Source organism: Sebastes fasciatus, chromosome 17, assembly GCF_043250625.1.
Source record: "Sebastes fasciatus isolate fSebFas1 chromosome 17, fSebFas1.pri, whole genome shotgun sequence".
Classification (NCBI taxonomy): domain Eukaryota; kingdom Metazoa; phylum Chordata; class Actinopteri; order Perciformes; family Sebastidae; genus Sebastes; species Sebastes fasciatus.
This window is the reverse complement of record NC_133811.1, coordinates 13,886,547-13,906,069: the sequence shown is the minus strand read 5'-3', so window position 1 is coordinate 13,906,069 and position 19,523 is coordinate 13,886,547. Positions and strand designations below refer to the sequence as shown.

General features: G+C 41.3%; 2 protein-coding genes across 6 annotated transcripts in view; both read right to left on the bottom strand.

Annotated features, from left to right (window-relative positions):
- Positions 1-3,523, bottom strand: part of LOC141755026 (homeobox protein Hox-A2a-like) — a 4,262-nt gene extending 739 nt beyond the window's left edge. For 2 of the 3 annotated variants that reach the window (XM_074614577.1, XM_074614579.1), the window contains exons 1-2: positions 1,139-3,523; positions 3-557 (exon numbers count right to left, since the gene is read on the bottom strand). In XM_074614577.1, the coding sequence (XP_074470678.1) occupies positions 3-557; positions 1,139-1,499 (916 nt within the window). In that variant the 5' untranslated portion in view covers positions 1,500-3,523. The remainder of the gene's footprint in view (positions 1-2; positions 558-1,138) is intronic. The other variant, XM_074614578.1, reaches the window with a different exon arrangement.
- A 1,475-nt stretch (positions 3,524-4,998) lies between these two features.
- hoxa3a (homeobox A3a) overlaps positions 4,999-19,523 on the bottom strand; it is a 37,046-nt gene continuing 22,521 nt past the window's right edge. The window contains exons 1-4 of one of the 3 annotated variants that reach the window (XM_074614573.1): positions 17,026-17,810; positions 15,641-15,701; positions 11,114-11,693; positions 4,999-6,693 (exon numbers count right to left, since the gene is read on the bottom strand). In XM_074614573.1, coding sequence (XP_074470674.1) covers positions 5,906-6,693; positions 11,114-11,576 — 1,251 coding nt within the window. In that variant the 5' untranslated portion in view covers positions 11,577-11,693; positions 15,641-15,701; positions 17,026-17,810 and the 3' untranslated portion in view covers positions 4,999-5,905. Of the gene's footprint in view, positions 6,694-11,113; positions 11,694-13,789; positions 14,471-15,640; positions 15,702-17,025; positions 17,811-19,523 lie in introns of those variants that run through there. The other 2 variants (XM_074614574.1, XM_074614575.1) reach the window with 2 other exon arrangements.

Sequence of the window (19,523 nt, the reverse complement as noted above, 5' to 3'; positions counted from 1 at the left end):
GCTATTGTCTGGGCCAGAGCAGGCCGAGCCCGGGCCCATTGTTGACATGCAGCCCGGAACAGTGGGTGCCTGGATGGGGAAATGTTTCAGATTTTTGTCATTGCTGTTCAGCGACGCAGCAGCAGCAAAGCTCATGGACTCTCCATTGTGGAGCTGAGTTGTGTTATTCTGAAAGGAGCAGGTATCTCTCTCCAGCAGAGCTCCACTCCTCTCATACAGAGGGCCTTCTTCCTCGTCCTCCTCCTCCTCTTCGTCGGTGTGGATGCCGTCCTCTGTGCACGTCCCTTTCCCATCCCCGTTGTGGTTGTGGTTCTCCTTGCTCTGCGTCTGCCTCTTGTGCTTCATGCGCCGGTTCTGGAACCACACTTTGACCTGCCTCTCGGTGAGCTCCAGCAGGGCCGCTATTTCCACTCTCCTCGGCCGGCACAGATACTTGTTGAAGTGGAACTCCTTCTCCAGCTCCAGCAGCTGGGTGTTGGTGTACGCAGTCCGCAGCCGACGAGAGCCTCCTCCTCCTCCACCTCCACCACCGCTGCTATCCACAATCTCAGGCGAGCCTGGGAAATAAGCATGGGGATTAAAAAACGCAGGGCACTATACAGTTACATAACCCGGCTGCTCGTGCATCTCCAAAATTATGGCTCTCACAATCCACTAGAGAGTGGTTTGCACAACATGCTGCAGCAAAATGGCCGCTGGAGCTTATTGCCTGTGTGCAACCCCTGTATCCAAAAGCCATTACAGCATTAAAGATACTGTTTTACACATAAAATAACAGTCCAGCATGAGCGTGTGCACTAAAAAGCAGCAGCGAGGTCCAGGCTGTGCGTGCATGGGGATATACTATAATGAATGCTCCAGCTGCCCTCCTCGGCAACGGCACTCCATCACTCTTCATTACTGTCACACATCAAAACTCTGCTATACGGCTAGGGGGAATAAATCATCTTACATCACAAAAACTTTTTACCCAAACTTTTTTTTTTCTTTCTCTTGCTTCATACACAATCGTAGCAAAAGCAATAACCATAAATCAATCAGAATTTGTTTTTTTTAATGAAAGGCCTATACTGCATGAGCTCCAATTTAGCAACAGATAGTAAACACTTTTTTGCAAGTGTTTTTGAAAATCACCCACCTTTTGGAGAAAAACACTCGTGTCCATTTGAGATGGTGGAAGTAGAGGTCGGCAGGTGGCTCCTCTTGGAGGCTTTCTTCTCCCGCATCCAGGGGTACTCCGGCGGTAAGGAGGCGGTGGGCAGCGGGCTGCATCCGTTGGGGCTGTGTCTGGGCCGGCCGTGCCGCGGATGGCTGCTCGGATTCAGGCTAGGAATGGTCTGCTCAAAGGGAGGAGGAATCAGTGTCGGGCGTGAAAGCGTCGAGCTCTTGATTGATGAACTTTGAAATGAATCAGCGACAGGGGGGAAAGATGTCAGGCACTCAGCAAGCGACGGCTGACTATTGATAAAACCGCTCTCTCGCTCGAATTCGTAATTCATCTCCGCTCCCTCTGAGAGCACGAGGAAAAGTTTTTTTTATATAAATGTTGCGGCTCAGTGAGGACGAGAAATAAAAAAATCATTAAAAAAAATCTCCTGGTGGTGTTTTTTTTTTTTTTTCTATATCACTGATTCAACCGTATGGGGACCGAGCTACTATTAAACTATTGAATTCATGGAGACAAGGTTGAAATTGGACCGAATTTGCCTGTCACATGATTACCTCTGCCCAATGACAATTTGGGGTTTAATCAAAAGGAGCCACTGTTGTGCCTGATTGATCCAAAAACTCTGGTGAAGAAACGCCTCGCTCAGCTGTGAGGACGACTGTTTTTATTTACATCTTTGTCCGCTCAGTTTATCCTCTTCTCGCCCTCTCCAGTCCAGTCCACTAAGCTACAAAATGTGTTTTTTAAGAATGGCTGACGCTCACTATTACAGGGAAGGAGCCCAGCCTAGGGTGCGCGGATTCGTGCACTCCTCTTTCTCGTATTGTTTGAGGATGTCAGTCGAGAACGCCCCCACCACTCACACACACATACACACACACGCACACACAAGCACATACACACACACACATTTCATGCCAGTAGCTATTCATACTTGCAAGAGTCAGGCTTCAGAGGTGAAAAAAAAACATATCCCAAAAAACTGATATTGAGACTTCTCGACAAACCCCAACAATCCAGTCTGCTCAGTGAGTTTTAGGCTCCAGAATAAATATAATTATCCAAAGATGCATAATAATGAAATATGAAGTGCATCCATTGACATGTGTTGCAATAAAAAGCCCATCCATTAAGTTAATACTGACGGATATGACAGTCCCATAACAGCTGTTTAACATTTTACACATTGGGTCCAGAAACTGTGTACAAAGATACACACGCATATATATGCATGCGCAGTAGTATAAGCATTGTTATTATATGCTATTTATGTGGCCTCTTTAGATATAATTTCAAAGCACGTATAGGTTTTCGTTTATATCACAAAAGGTCGATTTTATAACGAGGTCATGCGCGCCCATGTGCGTGCACAAGCCCACAAACACTAAGATAAACACACAGGAGCTCTTTCATTTGGGGGTTTGGTAATAGTCACATTTTTCGATAACCAAAAAGTACCATAATTGTTACCTTATTTTAAATATTATCCTAATATTTAGAATGGTGTTGAAAGTAGAAAACCACAAGCCTATAGAGCAGGGTTTACTTGGAGGACAGCAGCTATACATTGATGTGAAAGGCATCTCACTGTATATTTCCAGTATCAATTCTACCTGAAATTGCAACGAAGCAAACACCATCACGTTCACAATCGACCATTTACAATGAATCCATTTGCAGGGTTATTATGTAAATGGAATCGTTATTGAATGGCGCTTCCCTGCAGTGTTTGGTTTTATAGCCCTTCCACAATAATCTGTGAAAGCCACATTTGGGATGTTTTTCGTCAAGCAGTACATGTATTTTCATTCTCCCTCCCAAAAAAAAATTATGGCTTGGTGAGTATAAGAGAAGGGAAGAAGAGAAGTGGTAGGCCTCTCTCAGTTTGTTGCTTATATACCAAACAAAGAGTCCTGGAAGCCTGTGCGCGATCAATCTTACTCGCCAAAAGGTCTGACAGCTCGGTGCCCTCACAACACATTTAAGGCTTCTAACTCTCCCCCGGATCAAATGCAGCCAGGAAGCGGCGAGAAACACTGGCCACTCAGATTAGAACCAGTTTTCTGTTCGCAGTTGTAGACGGGCTGTCGCTGGAGGGATCTTTTATAAGATAAATAAGAATCCATCTACCCGAGATGCGACCATTTCCTTTTTTGAAGGAGGTGGTATTAGTGCGCCAACGGTGAGTATAGGGCGAAGCAGCTTCTCCACCTGGCTTTTATCTTTGAATTGTGACTGCATTTACACAAAAGACACTATTTGTCGTTTTGGTTTTAGACATGCAGTATGTTTGTGAGAGGACCAGACCGTGTGGTGGTGAAGGACAGAGTTGCTAGGGAGAAGAGATGGATGGCTTTTTTTTGGAATTACGCACAGGCTTTGTGTGCGAGGAAAAGGAGTGGGTGGCGGCATTTAGTGGACCCCAGCCTGTCCTACACACTTGTCTTTACAGCAGGATTGATTTAGGAGCACTTTCCCACGGATGGAACACGCAACGAAAAGAAAATACAAATCTTCTGTTTCACTTAAAACGTTATTTATGTGCTACCTGTGTGTATGGGCGCATATGGGTCAAATCAGCGTCTTGCTGTGCATGCGTGTGCGTGTGCGCGCGTGTGTCTGTGTTGGATGCAGGAATACTCAGCTTTTTTTTTTTTTTAACTGTGACACACCATGGTTCAATTGTTCTAGATTTCCCTGCTAACCATATGTCAGGGTTACTAATGTTCATGCCCTTTTATATCAATCAGATTGAAAATTATTTCTGGAGAAGAAATTATACTGCAGTTAAACACAAAGGCAAAAGCACAAAGAGTAAACATGGTACAAAAATGTTTTTTGGTAATTTGATGAGAGAAGTAGAGAGGTCTTTGAGCTATGCTAAAACAATTCTTATATTCTTTTGTAAATCTCTATTTTTTTCAGAGAAAAAAAACAGATTTACAAAACAATATTAGCTCCATTTGAGCGTGTATTTTGTTTTTTTCAGCAATGCCAGGAATTACTGCAAGCAATTGAAATGAATTATTATTATTATTTTTTTAAATGTAGAATAATTTCTATGAAGGCCCTTCATTTGAACAAAATACACACAAAGGAATTCACTGCCGTTTTTCAGCTTTCCACTGATAATTTGCTTTGCTGTAACCATCCTCACAACCGAGGCTTTCCGTGTTGAACTGGCTTCACGCTCTCATCTGCAAATCTGTAATATAATGAGGAATAAGCCCCCGTTAGGTTTCTACTTCAGCCTGTATCCTGTGACTGACTGCACATATCAGAGAATTATTTTTCAAACGATTTCTCATTTAGCTTGTTGTCTTCTTGCAGAATCTCCACAAGGGCCCGGCTGACATTTTTATTATTATGGATGTGCCCACGCAGATGAGAGGCCACCCGAGTTTTCTTCACATCGAATCAAGAAGAGAGGAAAAAAAAAAACACAAGTAGCTTTCATTCAATATTTGACTTTATCTGCGGTCATTTCCCTTTCTGTTATTGAATTTTAAATATGGCCACTGGTTTCACAATATTTTGTATGCATAAATATTATATAAATATATAAATTTACCAGTTATTATTCAGGGTTTATTATTTAACTATTATTTTCTTATATTGCCAATTGTCTAAAAAATATTTTTTGTTATCACCTCTACTATTCTTATACCGTGATGAATTGTATAACAACAATAACAATATGTAATAATTGGAAAAAACTAGAAATATCTTTTGACATTTTTTTATTTAGGAAACTGTCTTGTATTTAATTTTGTGATCATGTGAAATGCTTCTGATGTGTGTCTAAATTAAAACTGCAAGGTTTGCTGCAATTATATTTCAATTCTTTTATTTATTTCTTCGAACTGGAGCAGCGTGGAATGTAATGACATCGAAAAAAAGAAAATTGAAGATGTCTGTTTCTTTTTTTTTTTCTTCAAGAAAAAGAAACTGCTAATGTGTGTGTCCTTCTTTCCACCCTTATTGCATGACTGATTGATTTTACATTCGCTGAGAAAATAAAAACACCTCCTCGAAGAAGAAGAAGAAGAAGAAGAAGAAGAAGAAATGGAAATGTAGCCTGTAATAGCAACATGGTGTGCTGCTGACTCTGGACTACATGTATGGGCTGGAAAAGGGCCGAGACGCTAATTCAAATAATACCAAAGGACTCTTTTTATCTTAACACCGAACAAAATAAATAACATTAAAAAAAAGTCCAATAGAACAACACAAGCAAGGGGAGGTTGCGTGTAAGATCATGACCCTTGTTTTTGAAAATGTATGTCCCATATAATCCCAACTCGAAGGATCCTTTCACAAGTGCAACAAAATGCAAAACACAATTCTTCAACTGCGGATAAATAAAAGACGGACAAATTCACATTAAAAAAATGAATAACATATGTTCATAATACCCTGTTTGAGTTTCGATTTTAAAACAAGTTTAAAAAAAAAAAGATTAAATAGGCCTATGCATATACTGTTTCCCCCCTCCCTCCCACTCTACAGCCAAGATAAAGGTATTTGTGAGACAATGACAACGAGCAAATAGAGAAAAAATTCAAGCAAGTCGTGATTATTTATCCTATACGCTACTTCACACATCAAAACTATAGAGAACATAAACAAAAGCAGAGAGAGAAGGTGGAAGGAGGCGCGGAAACAAAGCGGTAATGTGTCTGGAGGAGGATGAGAGACAATGGGGCGGAGTGATCCAGAGCGTGCGCCACACAGCTGCTACAGATGCGTCAGTTTGGGCGCTTCCTGGATTCTTCCCTGAGAGTAGTGCGACGTTAGGTCTGTGTACGTCGGTGTCGGATCACACACTCCTCCGTGATGCTGCTGACTGTTGCTGCCCATTGTGATTGCTCCATTGTAGTCCATGTTTGTGGACGGCGGCGGCGGGTGCGGGAGGTGGGTCAGACCGAAAACAGAGGTCCCAGAGCTGGGCAATGAGTCGATGTAACCTCCGCCGACATAAATATTGGGGCTGCCCGTTTGCATGTGAGTCCCGTAGTTGGTGCCATTGCCTTGGAGAGGATGCGCGTCATACTCGGGCGTGGCCGAGTCGGTCCCGGGATACCTCTTCTGGGAGGGCGGGCAGTTGTTCAAAGGAGGTGGGTAAATGCCGTATGCATTTTGATGAGGTTTATTGTAAGACGTCGGTGACTGGGATTCATAAGGAACACTGTTTACAAGAGAATGCATAGAGTTGAGGTATCCAACACCACCACCAGAGGCAGGTCCCACTGGACTCCGAGGAGACTGTCCTCCAGGTGAAGGCATCATCCCCACACCTTTCTGATCCTTCTTGTATTTCATCCTGCGGTTCTGGAACCAGATTTTGATCTGTCTCTCGGTGAGGTTGAGCAGGTTGGCCATCTCCACCCTCCGGGGTCTGCAGAGGTACCGGTTGAAGTGGAACTCCTTCTCCAGCTCCACTAGCTGGGCGCTGGTGTAAGCTGTCCGGGCCCTCTTCGATGCTGCTGACCCAGGAGGACTCTTGTCTCCGGGGCAACTCTCCACTGTCAAGGGAGGGAGGAGAGGAGGAGGGTGTCAGTAATCAGTAATCCATTACAGAAAGAGAGGGAGGGGTATAAAGAGGCAGAGACAGGAGAGGGAGAGTGAAAGTAAAACCGTCTGACAAGATGCTGATAACAGATAAGTTCAGTTCAGAGGGGGTGGTTTACTAGATAAATATGCCCTGCTCCATATTACTTAAAGGTCCCATATTATGAAAAAGTGAGATTTTCCCATTTTTTTAATTATAAAGCAGGCTGAAGTCCTATATAAATACTGTGAAAGTATGGAAACACTCAATCTACAGGGAAATACACACAGCCCCGTATTCAGAAACTCTGCATTTGAAACAAGCTGTCAGGATTTCTGCCCATTTGTGATGTCACGAATCTACAATATTTAGACCCCTTGACACAATTTTAAACGTAAACATTCAAAATGTGTCCCAGTTTATTTCCTGGTTGCAGTGTGTATGTGAATGACATCAGCTGACAGGAAGTACACATAGACCCAAGCTGTTGCCTAGCAACGCAATTCTGTTGCAATTCCGTAACATTTTTTAGCTAAAACGGAGCGTTTCAGACAGAGGGTGAATACAGGTATATTCAGACTGACAGTATGAGGAAAATAAAGTTGTTTTTTTAACATTACAGCATGTAAACATGTTCTAGTAGAAACACAAAATACAAGTATGAACCTGAAAATTAGCATGATATGGGACCTTTAAATAGGGGTTTCATTCTCCTCCTCCTCCTCCTCCCTCTTTACATGCGTGTGCGTGTACGTTTATGTGTTGCAAACACCTCAACACTTTGATAAATCCACTGCCTACTACCAAAGCACAAAGGTTATCATGAGAGTTCCATAAGACAATTAACAATCAGTGTATGGGCCCTGTGTATGTGTGCACGCTACACTAACTACAAGCAAAGAAATATAGCTGAAGAATAGTGGGTCAATATTTGATATGAACCAGGTAACCTCAGATTTCCTACTAAAACATTTTGACCCTCATCTCCCCCTGTAGTCAAAGAGTAGCACACGCGTAATGCAAACACAAGCATTATGTATTCCTCAGGGTGCATGAAGCAGCTCCCTGCCCTCCCTGATAAGCCTCCCCTTCTAAGAGGCTGGAGCTTGGCTGCAGAATAGCAAGGTGTTGGTCTACTAGCAGCTGTGGCAGGCGGCCAACACTTAATAAATTTCACTACCTGTCGCCCAAACGTGGAGCGAAAGGAATGCAGCATGACATAACCTGACCCATTAGGTTAGAAACAGAGATGAAAGAGCAGTTAACACGAGGAATACCCATGTATGTAGGTCACTTGCGATAACGACTTATTATGGTATGCTCACTTACCAATTCATTTTTTTAAAGGCTAGTTAACTTGATTTATAAACGACTGATTGGTCACGCAGGATTATTGTTATCTGTCTGTGCGTAAAACGTGCGTAAAAGGCTTTTCACAAACAGTAGCACCTCAACGTGTTGTTAAAAGTGATGAAAACCCCCTCCCAGACATAAATCACAATGAAAAGCGACATACTGCTTTGTATTTTAAACTCTCACTGCAGAAGAGTACATATAACTTAATTAGAAAATTACCTATATATTACAAAATTTAGACTTGGGGTGTTTATTTGCATGGAAAACATAAACCCCCACCCTGGCCCAGCAAGTTTTTCTCTAATCAAAACATCAGAATCTGGCTTACGTATGTGCGTAAAGCGTGCGTAAAAGAATTTTCATAAATGCTAGCACTTTTACCAGTTGGTAAAACATTTATGAAAACATCTTCCCAATTTAAATCACAATGAAGAGCACCACACGGTTTTGTATTTTAGCTCTTACTGGAGACGACTACCCTAAAACGTTATTAGAAAATTAAGCACTTCATTTATAAAATAGAAAGGTCATAAGGTGATGAGCATCTCTGAAATTGTTAAGTTACGTCTACGCAAGTAAACACCCCAAACACAAGTTCCCCACTCTGTCCAACCAAGTTTTTCCTCCAATTAAACAGCAGGATCTAGGCCTGCGTAGGTGCGTAAAATGTGCTTAAAAGGATTTCCAAACATGATTGCATTTCAACGTGTTAACAACGAATGAAAAACATAACATTAAAAATAAATTATAATGAGATTAAAGGCACCACCTTGCTTTGCATTTCAAACTTTTACTGTAGGAAACTTACCCATTTAATTTAAGACAAAGAAGTCATTGGAAGATAAGCATCTCTTAATTTTTAAGTTGATTTTCTGTAAATAAAAACCCCAAACTCCCACACCAGACCCACCAAGACTTCCTGTCATCAAAACTGCAAGGATCTGGCTTAAAACGTGCCAAGAATATTAGCACATAAATACAAAATTAAGCCACACAACTTATTTTTTTATTCTCAAGTACTATCTTTACCTAATTGAAATATTACCAACAAAATTTACAAAATAAGAAGTTCATGGGAAGATGAGATTCTCAGATTTTTTAAAGTTGGCTCTATGTAAATAAATCCCCCCAAAAACAAACCCCCCACTCTGACACACCAAGTCTCCCTCTAATCAAAACAGCAGGACAAACTGAAACAACTGTTGTGCATGTTTGTTTGTTGTCTCTCCAGGAACATTATGTGATCAGTGGAGAAGCGTGTTTACAGTAGAGGCAGGACAGGTCAGCTGCAGGGCACAGGGACAACAAATGGTGGAATCTTTACTTCCAATGTTGAGGCACATGTTTCTTCTACAGTCTATAAACCTTATAGTCTATTTATAGTATATCATGTTTGGGGGATTTTGGAGAATTTCCAAGAAGATACTGACTAAGTCAGTAAAAGATGTGGATGCAATAAAAGAAATACTCTGACTGTGTCACAAAGTTGTTGATTAAACTCTGTGGTCATTTTCTTGGCTGGGGTTCCTGAATGACTTTAGGATCCCCCAGAGGGAACAAAATATACATATAATGCAATATAATACCACAAACCACTGACTTGAAAATGATAAAAAATGAACACCTATTTGACACCGGCACAGAACACATACTGTAAACAATTGCTGTTAATTTACAGCAGGATTTCAACAGTATTAACCTGTTATTGCTAAAAACAGTGTTTACTGTTAATACAAAAGAAAACCTGTTAAATTACTTTAACTGAACTATAATGCATTCTTAAAAAACAGCACTTTACTGCTGATCAACTGTCTAAAGTATCATCAGTAACAGTTTCATGCAGTATGTTTTTAATTCTGGGACCTGATCTGCACATGTGAGGCTTGTACATTGTACATGATTGTAAAATCAGTGAATTAGCTCTGTTCTTCACTCACATGTTGTTATGGTTTGCATTCTGTGCTTGTAGCCAGCTGTAGACAAACATTTTGGGAAAAGTGTCAACAAGTCTATTATAGCCTTTTTCCTTACAAGTGCCTTTAATTGTATTTAGTGTGACTATTCCTATGTCTGTAACCTGCTAAGTCTATTCATCTAGGCAAAAAATAATGTTGTATGTAAAAAATACAACCTAAATAGTGCATTAAAACAAATCAGTAAGATAATGTAAAAGAAAGGTGAAAAACAGCTATATAATGTATCTTTAAACAGTAAAAAAATTCTCCCTCTCTGAAATTAATAAAAAAAAACAGTATTACAGTATATAATAATGTTAATTTTACAGTAACATAAAGGCAACCCTGCTGCCAGTTCTTTACTGTTATTTTACTGGGAAATTCCTAACAGTGCACTGAACATTTTGGGGTCATTGTTCTGTTGTGGTTTGCCCCCTATAACTCCTATCCCCTTAACCTCACCACCCACCCACACTCCCTGTGTATTGTGTCCTTTTTCAACCAAACTTATGAATACTTAAGTGTTTTTATTACGCAAAAAAATTGTGGACAGTATTCACTGCGTTCACAGGACTTTCTTTGGGCTCTCTGTCCTAAAAGCTCGGACACAAATTGGGGAAAGGGCTTTTGCATATTCTGCACCCTCAGCCTGGAATTTGCTCCAAAATGACCTACAAATCAAGGAGCTGGTATCATTAAACAGTTTTAAATCTAAAACGAAGGCTTTAGAAGCAGACTCTATGGCATGCCAATGTTTTTAGCTTCCCTTCTTGTACAGCTGACTCCCAGAAAAGTTCCTTTTTGTCCCCCCCATTTGTCTTTAGATAGTTCTCTTTTAATGCAAATTTTAGTGCTTTTAAGTGTTTGTGAATTGTATTTTATCTCTATTTGTGTCTGCAACTTTTTGTTCTTGCTGCTGACCGTCTTGGCCAGGTCTCCCTTGAAAAAGAGTTTTAAAGTTCTAAATCTCAATGGGACTAACCTGGTTAAATAAAGGTTCAATAAAAAATAAAAAAAATTTAACTTTCTGGTCAGGGGCTATCAAGTGATGTCTGGGTGTTTGAGTGTTTGGGTGTAAAGTACCTGAACTGGAGCTACTGGTGGGTTTCTGCTTGGTGTTCTGACGGGATTCCTTCATCCAGGGGAAGATGTGTTTGCGAGCAGTAGAGGAGGTCGGTGAGCCGCTCTTGGCACTGGGTTGGCTGGACCCGTTGCTTGTGTTTTGGCTGATAGCACCGGGGGATTGTGAGGGAGGTGGTGGGCCTGACACCGGCACCTGCGGTTGATTGCTTTCGGGATGAACCTTGGACTGCGCCGCCTGAATGGCTGTGGTCCTGTCGCAGCTCTCCGCCATCTCCCCCGGCTTCTGCAGAGCCACGGAGCCGTCAGGAGACTGCAGGGAGCAGGCAGGTCGATGGTACTCACTTTCCACATGAGAGGCCCGGGGATATTGGACCTGATTGGCATCATAACTGAAGCCATTTGCGCTTTGATATGGGTAGCCACTGTAAATTGCGGAGCTGTCGTAGTAGGTTGCCTTTTGCATCTCGCCGTTTCCCAATATTTATTTCAGAAACTGACAGGGTCTTGACACCCTTGTAGAATAACATTGGCACCCCGTGGTCACGTGACGCCTCTCCGCCAATGGCCTCCTCGGGTGAACCTAGGGTTACAAGAAGCACTGTGAGGAGAAGAAATGGTGGCGATCCATCTTACTTTTCAATACATGGCCTGACACGGGAGACTATGGAAAGCAAGATAGGGCCAACACTTCTGTAGACTATTACCGTTTACCTTATGGCTTTACACAGGGCACAAAAGGCACGCACTAACCTTGTATTACCATCTGTGCCAAACCACATCAAAACAAAAATCTTCAAAAAGCATTTCAGATTTGCCAAATCAATTTTAGGAGCTAACAAGAAACTGCATGACATTTTAAACGTCTGGGCGTATTAACAATGAAATATAGAGTTACAGAACACCTTTTAAAGAGAAAATGCTGTAGGTAAAAAAAGAAAAGGTGCTTATTAGCGGGTTACCACACAGGGAAATAAGATTGTGTTATATTGTTATTGTACCAACAGGGCTGTCAACAGTATTTTCTATTTAGCAGGTGAGTGCATTCCATGTGGCCCACAAACTTTTAACCCATTTTCACTATGAGTAAAACAAAAAAAAATCTTCTTCCAGTAACAGGATATATCTCAACGCGCTGTGCTTCCTCGGCCACCTGACGCAAAGCATAAACAACCGCATTCTCTTCCTTTTCTTTTCTTTTCTTTTCTTTTTTTTTTTTTCTTCTTTGCATGCATGCTGCAAGATAAATGGAAGGGCCACGAGGAAAACCTGAAAAACCGGGCGAGCATCCGTGCATCTCCATGACCACGGTGTGAACTTTTCCCTTGCAGGCCCATAATAATGGCTGGCTGTCGGTGCTGTCTGCACGGCGGCCCGTCGCGGTGATATATGGAGGTCAGTGGAGCTCAGAGTGAGCGGACCGGTGAGCAACCGAGCCCGGTATACTCAGGCGGACAGAAACCCGGCATGGCACAGCTAGAGCCTGCTGCTAAACCGCCATAATTCACGCAGGTAACCATGGGAATCAGCCTCGAAAAGATTATTAGGGGAACTATAAAACCATAATAGATACAGATCCACGGGTCATCATCATGGGGAAAATATTTTATGATGTGACATTACTAATGAAATAGTGGAATATTTAATGTGTACTCCCCGTGTTTTAATCATTGCCATTAAAAAAAATAGCAATGCACAATGCATAATAATAATAATAAAAATAATAATAATAATAATGATTATTATAATAATAATAATAATAATAATAATAATAATAATAATAATAATAATAATACGCTGCAATACTTTTAAATAAAGTCAATCTTTTTCAATGGGCCTACAAATACAATCTTAAGCCTCCTTATTCATTTACTAGTTGGTTGTGAAATCATGCAGTTATTTATGTCTGCACACAGATTTAACTATTGCAAGTCGATCCAATCAAGAGACTAAATAACATGAATAAAAACTCAATAAAAATGAATAATAAAAACTCAATAAAAAAATAATAAAAATATTTGATTGCAACCCTAACTTCACTTCCAAATAGGCCCTGGTGTTATGTGTCTTGATAGTAAATGTGACCCTATAACATTAACAATGTTAATACTGTAGACTGCAATAATAATAATAATTTAAAAAAAATACTTCCTGATTTCACAATTCATAGGTGCAGCCTATAGTATAGTTCCGGAGCAGACTACATACCTACAATGCATTTTTTATTTTCATAAAATGAACCCAAAGATATGAAATTAAATCTTAAATGTCGACCAACTCTTGGTTTGTGCAGCCGTGCAAAGCAAATCAGTGTAAAAATGAGCCCTGAGCTGCTCCTCAACGCAGTTAAACCGCAGACTGAAAGAAGGTGTCTTCGCTCTATATCTGCACTCACGATGACCTGGAAAAGATATCAGAAAGCTTTGTGGTGTGTATATCTCCAGGCGAGCCGTTTGCGATAGTCATAAAAGACAAAGAAAGAGAGACAAATGACAGACTTTTCTGCGCAGCCCTCTCTGCTGCTCCACGTTAGAAGAGAGAGAAATCTGGCTGCCTGACTCTCTGTGTGTGTGTGAACTCTTCCTGAACCGAGATCTAAGTCATACGGTGATAAATCACCGCGCGACACACAAACTCCACCATTTACAACCGAGGGGAGCCTATTTCTGGCCTGCTTACCTTCTCCTCTGACGACGAATGCAGAGCACCAGGCGAGATTTTCCTCATTCAGCGGGCGAAATCGATCAAAGCAGTAATCCAGAGGAAAAGTTTAAAGGCAGGGCTGGCTGAGGCAGCAGCAGCAGCAGCAGCAGCAGAGTGCCTCCTGCCATGCACCAGGCATTAGCAGCCACAACAAAAAAGGGAAGAGCCAAAGAGAACCCCCTTTCCTTCTTTCCTTTTCTTTTTTCCCCCCTTACTCGACGTGGATGGGTAAACTGAGATTACGAAAGCAGGCGTGAGCAGTCAGGTCAGCGAGATAAGAGTTATCTGGCCTCAAGATTGAATTCATGCTATATAGAGCAATTGACCAGGGCTTTCATAGCAATATTAAACTCCAACCAAGGCTATACTAGGACTATGTGATCCTTCACCAGTACCAATGCAGACACCAGTGAACTGCCCCGAACCAGAGCGTCACCATAGACAAAAAAAAAATTATGCAAATAAGTAAGCGCCTTGTGAAAGCCAGTTCACATCACCTCTCCTCCTCCTCCCCCAACCAAATGAGGTAGTGCATGCGTCTAGAAAAAAACATAATGTTACAAATAGCATGGAAAGTCCATCCCTAACGTGTTTTTTAAATCTTTTTTTTTGTTATTATTTACTCCACTAAGTGGGATTATGAGCCCACTAGTGGACGAGATGCTGGAGAGAGAAGTGGAGAATACAAAGGAATAATCAGCCGCTGCTGACCATGCTGCATTTCCATTTCCACGGGACATAAAGGGCTTTCTATCCAGCGGCTCAATCATTAACCCGCATTTTTTTGCATAATAGTCCTTCAATCTTTTGGCACAAGGGATTCGTTTTCATTCCAGGTTGCCAGGTATTGCCACTGCCACGCTTGGCTTATTCCTGGTATGAACAATGCAATATTATTTTAAGATTAGAAAGGACAACAACTTCAGATCAAAGCCTGAAGTATATCAAGGGGAAAACCCCACCAGGGTGTGAAAAATGGGAAGAAGGTTCATCACCAAAAGGCAGAGAGGAGGACATGCAGCGAGGAGCAGAGGAGAGGAGAGGAGGGAATCCCTCTGCATGGTAATGTTTCTTATTTGCAGCCAAAAGGAAAGAATGGAGGAAAAAAAATAGATTTATGTCCTCTCAGCTTCCTCAGGCTGTAAACACATCCAGAGCTGCAGCTTCTCTGCTGGTTTCAGGCTCTGGGACAAAAATCCAATGACACAATTAAAAAGGGAGACCACTCGGACGGCGTGGGAGGCTGTGTGGGACAAAAATTCACGCGTGAGGATTTTTTTTTTTAGCCAACTCGGCTTTTTCTTTTGGAAACCAGGCGAGTCACATTGTATAATTATTTACCTCTTTGTGTTTTGCTAAAATGCTGATCTCTTTAATTTGAGGCCCTGAGCTGAGGCTGAAATGTCATGAGGTGGTGGTCGTGCGTAATAAGGCGTAAAACAATGTGGCAGAAAAAAAAATCTGAAATGTTGATGAAAGAAAATCCATTTTTTTAAAACTTAAGCGCAAGTAAACTAGCTACAAGCAGATGGCTTTCAGTGAAAGTAGTTTTTGAAAGGAGTAAGGCACCGCTCCAAGAGCCGCGATTCCTCTCGTCACTTTTATAGTGACAAATTACACCACAAAGACAAGTGGAAGAGAAGGAATTATTGCTCTCGGGCTGGTCATATTGCTGCTGCTACACGGAAATGTACAAGCCATATAGGTTGCTGCTTCCATGTCTCTGTGAAAGGCTTCGGTGGGCGTGTGTGATACTTATTAGAACTTGAATAAGGATATCACCATCAAGCATTCATAACGCAAATCAATAAAGATATATTGACTTACCGAAGGCAGTTCAAGGTGTCTCGGAGACCGTGCGGTGGCCTGAATTCACTCGGCTGGATTTCTGCAATGAGGAATAATAAACATGCTCAATTTCTCAAGAATATAATACAACCTTTTAACGTGTTCTGGAAAATATATCAGTGTGGATATTATTTTTGAATAGGAGTTGTATAGAAAAGGTATAGAAGTATAGCAAAGGTGATTATAAATAACAAGTCTGTTGTTATAATGCGTAATTATTTAGGCCTTATTTTTTAAAAGGTGGAAAATTAAACAAAAACAGGATAACCCAAATCTAGTAAAATTCGATGCAATCATTCTCAGGATAATTATTTGGGTCAAATATTATATTTAGCAGCAGGCTCCAAGTCTTTGTGTTAAAATATGAATAGGAACAATTACAATCTAGATTACTTTGTTGCAACAAAATATCAACCGAAATATGTAGAAAAACACAAAACCATAAAGAAATAATAATACACAACCTGCATGAATAAAAAACAGAATGCAAAGATCCTCCTCAGACAAAAATAGCATTACAACCACAAATATTGCTGCCTATATCAGCGTAATATCACTAATAACATCAAAATGGGCCAATGCAAATAACGTGTTTTGTTGTTTCCCTACTGGCCGGTAAGCATTTTCTCCAACAAACGGATCGAATAGTCATTAGCTCTCGCGCACCATCTTCCCCAAGTCCCCGCGCCCATAAATCAAGCTCGAGCGCCGCGTGACCTCAGCGCGGCCGCGCGGTCCTGGATGGCACTCCGTCTTCCATTATATCCTCGTTTTCCCTGGCGGAGCGACACAACCCCACCGCTTTCCACATGCTTTTTTATGGAAGCTCGTCTTGATGTATCATTTACGCACATAAAAAAAAAAACACGTAAAGAGGCACGAGATGTTTGGTTTTTATAGGAACCGGTTGCACCTCGGTAGCAGCCGAGCGCTCTGTTTGGGTTTTTTTCTTGGAATATTTAAATGGCTGCTTTATTTACAAACGGTTTGCACAGGCCTATTTATTCAAATGGTTGCTTGTGCTATTAAAAGATGTGAATAAAACAGCATTCTTTCCTATACTCTTTTCTAAGTTTACAAGGAAACCAATAATGGCTTTTGATATAGTGTTTAGCTTTTGGAAGCATAAAATGAAACCTATATTTTAATAGCCCGGACAAATCCTCTAAATTGTAACCTTTGTTGTGTGTAAATATTCGGAAGGCCTATTTATGTTTATTAGCTCTGATGAGATATTAACAGATAGGTAAATATCACTTCTTGGTCTATATTTGCTCCTGCAGAAACCCTGGAGCCCTTATTTTACTGACCTCTGCCTCGCGCAGCAATAACTCACGACAGTAATGAACAATCGGCGGAAATACCTCAAAATAAAATCCATCCTCCCAAAGCTCGGGCTCTGACTCTGTCCGCGTGGAAAAAACATATCCGTCCGTGACAGCAAGTGTAATACATCCACAAACTCGGGATCGTCTCTCTCTTTCAGGCTTGCCTCTCTTTTTCTTTTTCTCCACCTCGACAAAACAAAACTACAAAGCCCGGACTCCCATCACGGAAAGTGGGGGTAACCCGCATATAATGAGCATCATATGGCACAGACCGGGGCTCCGGTTTTCTTCCCCGTGCCATAACATCGCGCAGTATTATGCGCCCCCTTCTCACGTGACGCAACGTCAACTTAAATCCCTTTTATTTGAGCCCGTGAATCATTAATGGAGGCAGTCATTGCCCCTGAGGAGAAAACGGATCAGTTTGGAGGGAGAAAAAAGAGGCACTATGTGACACATTGCAATGTATCTGGCAAAGAGGAGCGAGTCTCTTGCAGAGAAGCAGCTTTTCCACGTGTCGCCCCATTCAGAGTGGAAAGACTGTTCTGTCAGTTTTAAAGTGCCATATATTTTGGTGCCTGTTAGCGGCTGAAAGGGCTGCTAATCCTGCCTGCATTATGCTGAGTTGTTCAAGTGCAGCCAAGCTCTGCTCTGCTCTGCTCTGAGCCAGCCAGGACTAAAAAACCCAGAATGTTTTGCACTGCAGCGTGATAATTCGCACTATGTGAGAATATGGAGAGGGGCTTTCCATACAAAATACCATTTATGAGTGGCATAATGATTACTCATCACTCCATCTTCTCCTTTTCTCTTTTACAACACAGCCAGGGCTATATACAAGGAGATCTTTACTCAATATCGCCCCCCACGTCCACAGTCGCACAATTTTTAGTTGTAGCACCACTTAATCAGAATTTGGTTCTCCATCAGCAAACGCCTGCATGCCTTATGGCCAAAAATGTCACACATTTACCTGTCCTACATACATAAGGAGGGTGTGCGTCCTGGTGGGTCGTGTGTCAGTCAGCATGTGAGTGGAAAGTGGAGGAGAGGTAACCAAAGAGTGGCTGCTCGACCCTCGCTGATCAGTACATGGACCCATGCGACCTAATGTTTCCTATGACCAGCTGAGTGATGTTAGAAATTACAGGTTTGTGCAAAGGAAGAGTTTTGGAGGGTTTGGGTACGATGGCGACTAATACATAATTCTGCTGTTTGCATTGCATTGTCAAAATCCATACAAACAATAATTGAGCTTTGTTCCACCTTTGAAGGCATACATGTTTTTGACTAAGCTTTGCAAGAATAAATGTAGACCGATGATTCTTCTTCTTCTTCTTCAACTTTAAGAAAAGTTTCAGCTATACACCTATACAGTATTTTTTTTACCAATATAGCAACGTGTACATGTGTGTTACCACTTATTTTTAAACAAATTTGCAAAATGATCTAGTCTCATAAAACATTTGAAGGTTAAATTCTATCATCCGAAATTGTCGTGGTTTGAAGATTTAAGAAGTTATGGAAAATTAGACCTGCTCTCTTCTATCATATTTATTGAGAAATCCAAGGTTCAAATAACGTTTAAGCACAAAACACATGAACATATTATGTAATTAATGTAGTTTTTAAGTTAGTTTTGCCAAAACCACCATAATATAAACAAATTCCTATCTAAAGAGCATTTCATGGTAGATATCTAACTTCTATACCTCCACTTTATTGCCAAAAGTCCTATAGCCCCGGAAGAGCTTCTCTCCTCTCGGCACCGTTTGGCGCTTGTTTTCCGTCATCACCGAGCAGCGGGCGGGGAAAAAATACCACCACAACTATTAATCATTTTTGGGCGGACATGGACAGCATCCCACTCCCACACCACCACCAACCAGCCTTTGTCTTCTCAAACTACAACTTGAGCGGTAAACTTTTTAAAGAGAGGAGCGGAAGCAGACCAGCTCTTATTAATTCACCTTCAACACTTCTAAAAACTGAAAAGAAAAGAGAAGGAACATCAATGATCAGGACTAAAAAAAACAAAAACTTTTACGCACAGGTTTTTAGACGCATGATTATGTAAAGTTATGTTTTGTTAAACTGAATGTGTTATCTTGTTCTCTCTTTGTTCTTTTCAATTACAGATGTGGAGCTGTCACTGCGGGATTATATGGTTGGACATGACCGTGCACGGAAACTTCTAAAACTGAAGAAAAAGACGAGGAACATCAATTATCAGGACTTTTACGCACAGGTTTTTAGACGCATGATTATGTAAAGAAGACTGTTTGTTAAACTGAATGTGTTATCTTGTTCTCTCTTTGTTCTTTCAATTACAGATGTGGAGCTGTCACTGCAGGATTATATGCTTGGACATGACCGTGCACTGGAAGATAATCCCACATTGCCTTTCGCCACCGCACCTGAACTTTTCCCTGACCCGGGCAAAGGCATAGAGAGTCGAGTGGGGAAGTTATTTTGGGTTCAAAAACAAGAAGATTGGAAACCAAAAAGGCCATCAGCTGGTTACTTTTTTCAAT